Raw genomic sequence first — 9149 nt, forward strand, 5'->3', positions numbered from 1 at the left:
ATACCTGACTACAGCACAATGTAAGCTCGTCCTTTTTTGTGTTGTCCTCAATATGTGTTATTCGTAGCTCCACCTCTTTGTTGGTCGACCACATATTTTTGATAAAGAACAAAATTGAAATTGTGTTTCCAATACGGAGGTTATCGAACACTCAGGGTAAAAAGAGTAATGTAATACGGCACTTTGGTAAAATGTTTGAGAATTGAAACCGTTTTTGAATGCGCCTAGTAAACACGAAACTGTAGACAAACAAACAAATGATAACTTTTTATTTTGTGTCATTCTACGTGAAATCTACGATATTGTTCACAAGTAGCTCACTTGCCATCGAACGCTCTTGGCAAGCTACTTTCGGATGCTTGTAATAACAAAATTTCAATTCGATTCTTTGTTGATAAATGGCCCGTACCAAACATACCGCTCGTAAGTCCACCGGAGGAAAGCCTCCCCGCAAGCAGTAAGCAACGAAGGCCGCGTAAAAGTGCCCCAGTCACGGTTGGCGTTAGGAAGCCTCATCACTACTGAACAGAAACTGTCACCCTGCGAGAAATTCACAGCTATCAGCAATCGAGCAGGCCTAAATTGTGACCCAATATAAACCAACAAGTTCTTTTCAGGACCAGCCAATTATATTCCAGTAAGATATAAATGAAATTTTCGTTTTCCATTGCCTTACAACCTCTTTCCTCCCGGCTTGAATTACTATCAATCTTGATGATGCAGTGCGGCTGGGCACAGGCAGTTTCCATTATAGTAGAAAATTTAGGTTTGCGCGTTTTTCCCAAAAGTTTTTTAGCTGTGCTGTTTTCAAGGAAGTTGTACTTGAATTCAATATAAAATAGTTTACTTCTATTGTCAGAGGTGGACCTTCCAACGAAAACTAGTCTGGCTCGCTTGGAATCGAATCGTACGGACCAACCACTGCTTTCACAAAATCCGTTATTTCAGTAAATGTACATTCTACAGAATTAGTCACAACTATTTCCAATCAGCGCAAAAATCGAAGGTTTTCATTCAATACAACAGCAGATTTTCACGTTTGAAAAAACAGGCAGCATTCTGGCCGAAAATTTTGAAACGGAGCACCTATATCGAAACGTTAGAAAACGTTCGATTTTTGTAAATTGAATCATTACACTAAAATGTCTATAAATCACAAATAACTTTTGATTTTGTGCCATTCTCGTGAAAGCGACGGTATTGTTCACAAGTGGCTCACTTACCATCCAACGCTCTTGACAAGCTGATGCTTGTAATAACAAAACTTCAATTTCATTCTTTGTCGATAAATTGATGGCCCTGAAAAGGGCCTTTTCTTTGGGCAGTGTTCGAAATTTACTTGGAGCTGGTGTATATGGTAACAGTTTTGGTGCCATCGAAGACAGCGTGTTTGGCCAACGCTTCTGACAGCAGCACGCGGACTGCGGTTTAAATTTTGCGGGAGATGCTGCAAACGAACTGCTGTATGCTGATGCTGGAAACGAACTGATCGTGAGCAACAGCATGCTGAGTTTTTATACCTGACTACAGCACAATGTAAGCTCGTCCTTTTTTGTGTTGTCCTCAATATGTGTTCGTCGTAGCTCCACCCCTTTGTTGGTCGACGACATATTTTTGATAAAGAACAAAATTGAAATTGTGTTTCCACTACGGAGATTATCGAACACTCAGGGTAAAGAGAGTAATGTAATACGGCACCTTGGTAAAATGTTTGAGAATTGGAACCTTTTTTGAATGCGCCTAGTAAAAATGTTTTCCACTTCACTCCAGTTTGTTTCTGACCATATTTGCAATTTACGTACTGAAATAAATCACAATTTAGGGTTTAACCCAAATTGCTCTCCAGGGAGAAACAGTCCATGAAACAGAAAATGCAAACTTATTCTTTGAAATGGTTTTGGTGGCCATGAAAAGGGCCTTTTTTATAATGATACAAGTGAGTTCTACCTTTTCAACTTCCAAATCCATACAAAGTGCGTCCCTGCCGCTTCAGAGTATAGACGACGTTCATTGCGGTTTTGCGCTTGGCGTGTTCAGTGTAGGTCAAGGCATCTCGGATGACATTTTTCTGCACACCATCAGCATTCGTAGATTAAATTGGAGATGCATTTTACACCACCACGACGAGCCAGACGCCGAATTTGGTGATTCCCTGGATTTTATCACGAAGAACCTTGCGATGACGCTTGGTACGGGAACGCAAATATGATACCGCTCATTGTACCGTCCGGACGAGCATGTTGCTCGTGTGGTAAGCGAGCACCCACTGATACAAAACAAGCTCGCGTGTCCTGTATATATAACATTCCCGTATGTAATGAAACGCTTACATGCTCCTTTTTGACGGCTCTGCGTGGGATATGCTGGCAAATTGCGCATTTTCCTCGCTGTTTCCGAAGGATTTTCTGAAAATCCTTGTTTTGGTTTATTTATAGTAGTCGCAGTAATTCCGAAATTTAATACGAAATACGTGCACAAATTTCCGACCAGATAGTGCAAAAATATTGCGATTTTGTCCAGTAGAACGGAAGATATTCGCATTTCAAACCTGGGAAAATTTCTCAACTGAAATTTTTGAAACGGGACCCCATATTGAAACGTTAGAAGTATTCTACTTCAAAACAGGCAGCATTCTGGCCGAAAATTTTGAAACGGAGCACCTATATCGAAACGTTAGAAAACGTTCGATTTTTGTAAATTGAATCATTACACTAAAATGTCTATAAATCACAAATAACTTTTGATTTTGTGCCATTCTCGTGAAAGCGACGGTATTGTTCACAAGTGGCTCACTTACCATCCAACGCTCTTGACAAGCTGATGCTTGTAATAACAAAACTTCAATTTCATTCTTTGTCGATAAATTGATGGCCCTGAAAAGGGCCTTTTCTTTGGGCAGTGTTCGAAATTTACTTGGAGCTGGTGTATATGGTAACAGTTTTGGTGCCATCGAAGACAGCGTGTTTGGCCAACGCTTCTGACAGCAGCACGCGGACTGCGGTTTAAATTTTGCGGGAGATGCTGCAAACGAACTGCTGTATGCTGATGCTGGAAACGAACTGATCGTGAGCAGTTAACAGTTTTTTTTTTAACAGTTAAATTGACTTTATTTCTTTAAATTTGTTTTCTTGTAGTACATGTAATTTATCTCTTAAGTGATACAGAATTTTCTCTTCAACTTTGTGCATATCTTCTTGTTTTTTTTTTTGTGTTTCTCATTCGTAGTATAAATTTGGTACTTTTATTTACCGGATGTAACGGAATTTGTTTCTTTGTTTTAATTTTATAACCTAACCTTAACCTACTATGTACACTATTTACAACTTAACCTAGAAGAGAGTGCTTATAAGCATATATTCGGAGTTCCGGCATTTTGCCTGAAATTTGCTAGTGTTTGTGGTTATTCTTTGTGCTACGGTATTTACATTTGCCAAGCTATGGACAAGGGTGGTCCGGGAATCGAACGGAAGGTTCAGTATCATTTTCAGAGTCTTGTTTTGGAGCACTTGTAGTTTTTTCTTGTGGGTAGGAGCACATGTTTGCCATACTGGGCTAGCGTAGTCCATGACGGGAGCGATGATCTGCTTGAATACTGCCAACTTGTTTCGTTCGGAGAGCTTGGAGCGTCGATTGATGAGTGGATAAAGGCATTTAACTAGTAGGGAACACTTAGCTTGAACTTTTTCTACGTGCTGACGAAAGAGGATTTTAGAGTCTATTAGGAGACCTAGATAGATTACTTCTGAGGACCAGTCGATTGGCGTGCCTCCAAGCGTCACTTTGCAGTTACTAGGGGGATCCAGTTTGGTAGTTTGCCGGTGCTTGAAGATGATCGTTTGAGTCTTGGGCAGGTTTAGTTGTATTTTCCAGTTGCTCGTGTATTCGACAAAGATATCCAAACACCGCTGTAGCTTGCTCCTGAGCTCGTTCACTTTTCTGCCCTTCACCAGTATGGCGGTATCGTCCGCAAACAATGACAGCCAGCAGCCATCGGGGAGGGGAGGGATATCCGACGTGTATATGCTGTACAGGATAGGCCCGAGGAGACTGCCTTGGGGCACTCCAGCTGGGATTTGGAACGTTTCCGATACTGCTCCCTGGAGTGAAACCTTGAACGATCTATCTCGTAGGTAGTTGCGGATGGTTTGCGTTAAGTATACTGGGACGTTGAACTCGCTGAGCTTGTAGATTAACCCGTCGTGCCACACGTTATCGAACGCCTTCTCGACGTCGAGCAGTGCCATTGCAGTGGATTTGGAGACGACTTTGTTCTTCTTAATTATGTTGACAACTCTCATCAGTTGGTGAGTCGTCGAGTGGCCCCTCCTGAAGCCAAATTGTTCGGGTAGAAGTATGTTGTTACTGCTCACGTATTCCAGGATGCGATCAAGAAGAAGCTTTTCATAAATCTTGCTCAGAGACGACAGCAGGCTGATAGGTCGGTAGCTCGAAGATATTGTGGGATCTTTCCCAGGTTTGAGGATCGGTGTGATTTTAGCCAGCTTCCAAATGGAAGGAAAGTAGCGAAGCTCCAGACACTTGTTGAATATGCTGGTCAAGAGAGTGAGCGTTCTGATACTCAGATTTTTTAGGGTCAGATTGAATATTCCATCGAACCCGGGAGCTTTCATATTTTTGGTGTTCTTGATTGCCGAGCGAACTTGTTCAACTGTCACTATTTGATTCTGGGGAACACCACCTACTGACTGATCTAGGGCGCGAACTTTATTCAATACCCGCGTTTCGAATGGACTTTGGATGCTATTGCCGAGTTCATGTGAGCGCACGAAATGATTACCGATGGCATTGGCTTTTTCGAGAGGAGAGACAAGCTGTTTGCCATCCGCCTTCAGCGGTGGTATTGGTTTGGGGCGGGACTTTAGTACCTTGGAGACTTTCCAGAATGGTTTTGAGTGGTCTGGTAGCTTCTGAACTACCTTGCCAAAGTTTTTGTTTTTTAGGTGATCCATTCTGGCCTTAATGATGGTGTTGAGATCTGTTATAAGTAGCCTTTTGTGCAGATCACCTGTTCTTTGGAACTGTCGTCTAAGTACATTCCTTAGTCGAATGTAGTATTTGGTGTTACGATCGATTGGAACAGTCTTGTCTTTAACTGGTACTTTCCGAATACATGCTTCGTCCGCCGCTTCCACCGCTTGGTGAAATTGGTCCAGCCACCTATCGATGCCTTCTGGGCTGATAAGGACGGGATTATCATCCAGTCGCGAGTCGATGATTCTTTGGTAGACCACCCAGTTCACTCTACGATAGTCCTTCCTCTGTTGAATAGGGGACGCTGGGACTTCACCACCAAACTCACACACAACCGGGAAGTGATCAGAGCTGAGTTCAGAGAAGGTTTTGGGCTTGGAGATATCGGTGTTGGACAGGAAGATGTCCAGGGTGGAGGATGCACCAGCAGGCGAGAGATAGGTTGGTTCATCGGGAAAGTGAATACAGTAATAGCCAAGTTGGGAATCGTCGAACAATAAGGAGCCATTTTGATTTTTGCGGTTATTCCTCCAGAAATCGTGTCGAGCGTTCAGATCGCCACCAATGATAAATTTAGCATTTGATCGCGTAAGTTTTGACAGGTCATTTTTGAACTGGCTTGCTGACCCATTGCTCGCAAAACATTGACGAGGGCAATATACAGCGAAGACTTTGATTTTGCCTGTGGATGTTTCAATCTCTACGCCGACCGTTTCTATTATGGTGGTGTTAGTTTGAGGAAGTACGAGGAATTTAATGCCTTTTTTGACGATAATGGCAACGCCTCCACCGCGAGAATGAATACGATCCAACCGCACCGTGGAGTAGTTAGGTATGGAGAAGGAGATATCGGGAGTAAGATTGGTTTCAGTCACGATACTTACATCGATGTCGTTTGTGTCGATGAAATCCACCAGTTCTATCTTTTTCACTCGGATTGAGTGAGCATTCCAGTTCATCAAGCGTAATGGCTTAGCAGCCATAACTAATGACCAATAATCCCAGAACGTAGATCTGGTCTTGGCGAGTGCGGCACTGTTGTAGCTTGCCACACATTTCGGTGAAGATGCCCATCAGTTGCTCAGCCGTAAATAATGGCGAGGAGTGCTGATCAGGAGAACTTGTTGGATGGCCACCATCCTGGCTAAAATGAGGAGGAAGAGCCCACGGGCTGCTGGTTGGAGCCATCGGACGAGAAGCAGATGGGCCCGGATGCGTGGTATTAGGCCCGAGACAAGCGGAAGTAGGCTCGCGGCGATTTGTAGGAGGCCCGATTGGAGGGGTCTCGGATCCTGGTCTTCTTGGGACCAGTTCGGGAAAGTTGCTGGCTGAGAACACTGGCACTTCCTGACGCGTCTTTCCTGCTTGTCCTTGGGTGGAGGCTTTCTTACGAATGTTTTTATATTCCTCCCGCTTCGGGCAGGATCGGTCCGAACCTCGATGCTTTCCATCGCAATTTGCACAGCGGTATTCGATGGCACCTTCCACCAAACAGTCGATAGAGGCATGCCGCTGACCACAATAACCACAGCGAGGTTTCACGTTGCAATTCCGGGTACCATGTCCGAAATTCAAACATCTCTGACACTGGGTAACATCGCGGTTGAGAGCGCGATATGGCTCCCAGCGGACGACGATCGATCCGATTGATCTCACTGCCTGGAGTGCGTTTAGCGTAACTGAACCTTTAGCGAAATGCACTAGATACAGGCAGTCGCGAAAAGTTTTAGTCTTGTCACGTCGGGACATCCGGAATACACCTACCGTTGCTAGTTTGTAGTGTACACGCAGTTCCTCTTCTATTTCCTCGATTGTCATTTCAGGCAGCCCGCGAATCACAGCCTTGAACGGTTTTTCACTGGCGAAGTCGTGAGTGAAAAACTCTGTTTTGCTACTTTTCAGATATGTAGTAGCTTTTCCAAAATCATCTTTGGACTTCACCATGATCTTTGTGCCAATCCGGCAGATTTTATATTCGGCCGAAACACCAAGCGCCTTCATGGTTTTCATTAACTTCTCGAGAGGGACCGATTTCACCATGATGGGTGGAAGCTTAACTTTCACTTGCAACTGCATATCTTCAGCACGCAACTCCTGCGTAGATCCGCCAAAGTCACCGACGTCGCTATTGTTTGTTGCAGTTTTCACTGCGCTCGCAATACTCGCGGGGTGAGCGGAAAAAACAGACATTCGGTCTATTTCCGACCGCAATCGTTTGCTGTCCGGTTCCTTCGGACTTTTCAGCGCCTTTGCGCTCTTATTTTGTTTGGGGCTGGCCTTCGAGCCACCACCCGACCGCCGTTTCCGTTTCGACATACGACCGGATTGTCGAACGGACACCTCTACCGAACCAACTAACTACCGAACGAAAAACTAAACACGCGGCGAAAAAAAAAAAAAAAACACGTCTGAACACGTCAAGACACGACGAACCTTGTGATGATTCCTGATCGTGAGCAACAGCATGCTGAGTTTTTATACCTGACTACAGCACAATGTAAGCTCGTCCTTTTTTGTGTTGTCCTCAATATGTGTTCGTCGTAGCTCCACCCCTTTGTTGGTCGACGACATATTTTTGATAAAGAACAAAATTGAAATTGTGTTTCCACTACGGAGATTATCGAACACTCAGGGTAAAGAGAGTAATGTAATACGGCACCTTGGTAAAATGTTTGAGAATTGGAACCTTTTTTGAATGCGCCTAGTAAAAATGTTTTCCACTTCACTCCAGTTTGTTTCTGACCATATTTGCAATTTACGTACTGAAATAAATCACAATTTAGGGTTTAACCCAAATTGCTCTCCAGGGAGAAACAGTCCATGAAACAGAAAATGCAAACTTATTCTTTGAAATGGTTTTGGTGGCCATGAAAAGGGCCTTTTTTATAATGATACAAGTGAGTTCTACCTTTTCAACTTCCAAATCCATACAAAGTGCGTCCCTGCCGCTTCAGAGTATAGACGACGTTCATTGCGGTTTTGCGCTTGGCGTGTTCAGTGTAGGTCAAGGCATCTCGGATGACATTTTTCTGCACACCATCAGCATTCGTAGATTAAATTGGAGATGCATTTTACACCACCACGACGAGCCAGACGCCGAATTTGGTGATTCCCTGGATTTTATCACGAAGAACCTTGCGATGACGCTTGGTACGGGAACGCAAATATGATACCGCTCATTGTACCGTCCGGACGAGCATGTTGCTCGTGTGGTAAGCGAGCACCCACTGATACAAAACAAGCTCGCGTGTCCTGTATATATAACATTCCCGTATGTAATGAAACGCTTACATGCTCCTTTTTGACGGCTCTGCGTGGGATATGCTGGCAAATTGCGCATTTTCCTCGCTGTTTCCGAAGGATTTTCTGAAAATCCTTGTTTTGGTTTATTTATAGTAGTCGCAGTAATTCCGAAATTTAATACGAAATACGTGCACAAATTTCCGACCAGATAGTGCAAAAATATTGCGATTTTGTCCAGTAGAACGGAAGATATTCGCATTTCAAACCTGGGAAAATTTCTCAACTGAAATTTTTGAAACGGGACCCCATATTGAAACGTTAGAAGTATTCTACTTCAAAAAACACATTTTAATTACGTATCCATCGAGTGCGGAATCTCACCCGCAATATCGATGCGGCATCTATCTCAATTGTAGGGGAGAGATGCAGCACGACGACATTTTCCTCTGAAATTATGGATGACCATGCTCATGATCAGAATGCCTTCTAAACGGTCCCATGCATTCAACCGATACATGGTTTACCAAAAAAATGAGCGATTTAAAAAAATATATGGTACTGAAAAATTTTCGGCACTATGTGATGCAACTGGATGCACATAATACAATTTTCGTGAGTTAATAATAAGGATTATTTTACATCTCCAGTGTTGTAATTCTTCGAAAGACAAAGTAACAATACAGTGAAGACCCGATTTTATCAGCATCCGGTTATATCATTGATCGAACATTGATAGTTGGTAGTTTGATGGGCTCTAGCAGACAAACCAAGTTGATTTCAAGTAAATCCTTCCTTAAGCATATTTTTCTTATCTTAGAGATCCGAAATATGCAAAAATAAAAATTTTGATTTTTTTTAATTTTGCAGTCAGAAATTTAAACTAAATAAACAGAAAAGGTTATGAGGCTATATCT

At 43.1% G+C, this 9149-nt stretch overlaps 1 protein-coding gene across 1 annotated transcript; it reads right to left on the bottom strand.

Moving 5' to 3' along the window:
• Window positions 1–5964: 5964 nt before the first annotated feature.
• On the bottom strand, window positions 5965–7458 carry LOC131687306 (uncharacterized). The gene is made up of 2 exons (XM_058971384.1): window positions 7426–7458; window positions 5965–7350 (listed from the first exon to the last, which is right to left on the bottom strand). The coding sequence occupies exons 1-2, from the start codon at window positions 7456–7458 to the stop codon at window positions 5965–5967; spliced, it is 1419 nt and encodes a 472-aa protein (XP_058827367.1).
• Window positions 7459–9149: the final 1691 nt, after the last annotated feature.

The sequence above is a fragment of the Topomyia yanbarensis genome, chromosome 3 (assembly GCF_030247195.1).
Source record: "Topomyia yanbarensis strain Yona2022 chromosome 3, ASM3024719v1, whole genome shotgun sequence".
In the NCBI taxonomy this organism is placed as follows: domain Eukaryota; kingdom Metazoa; phylum Arthropoda; class Insecta; order Diptera; family Culicidae; genus Topomyia; species Topomyia yanbarensis.

Excerpts from the sequence above, each read along its gene's own strand:
- LOC131687306 (XM_058971384.1), bottom strand. The coding sequence starts at position 7,458 with ATGCTGTTGCTCACGATCAGGAATCATCACAAG. Across the intron at positions 7,351-7,425 it reads CGATCAGGAATCATCACAAG|TTAGTTGGTTCGGTAGAGGT; the intron begins GTTCGTCGTGTC and ends TTCGTTCGGTAG.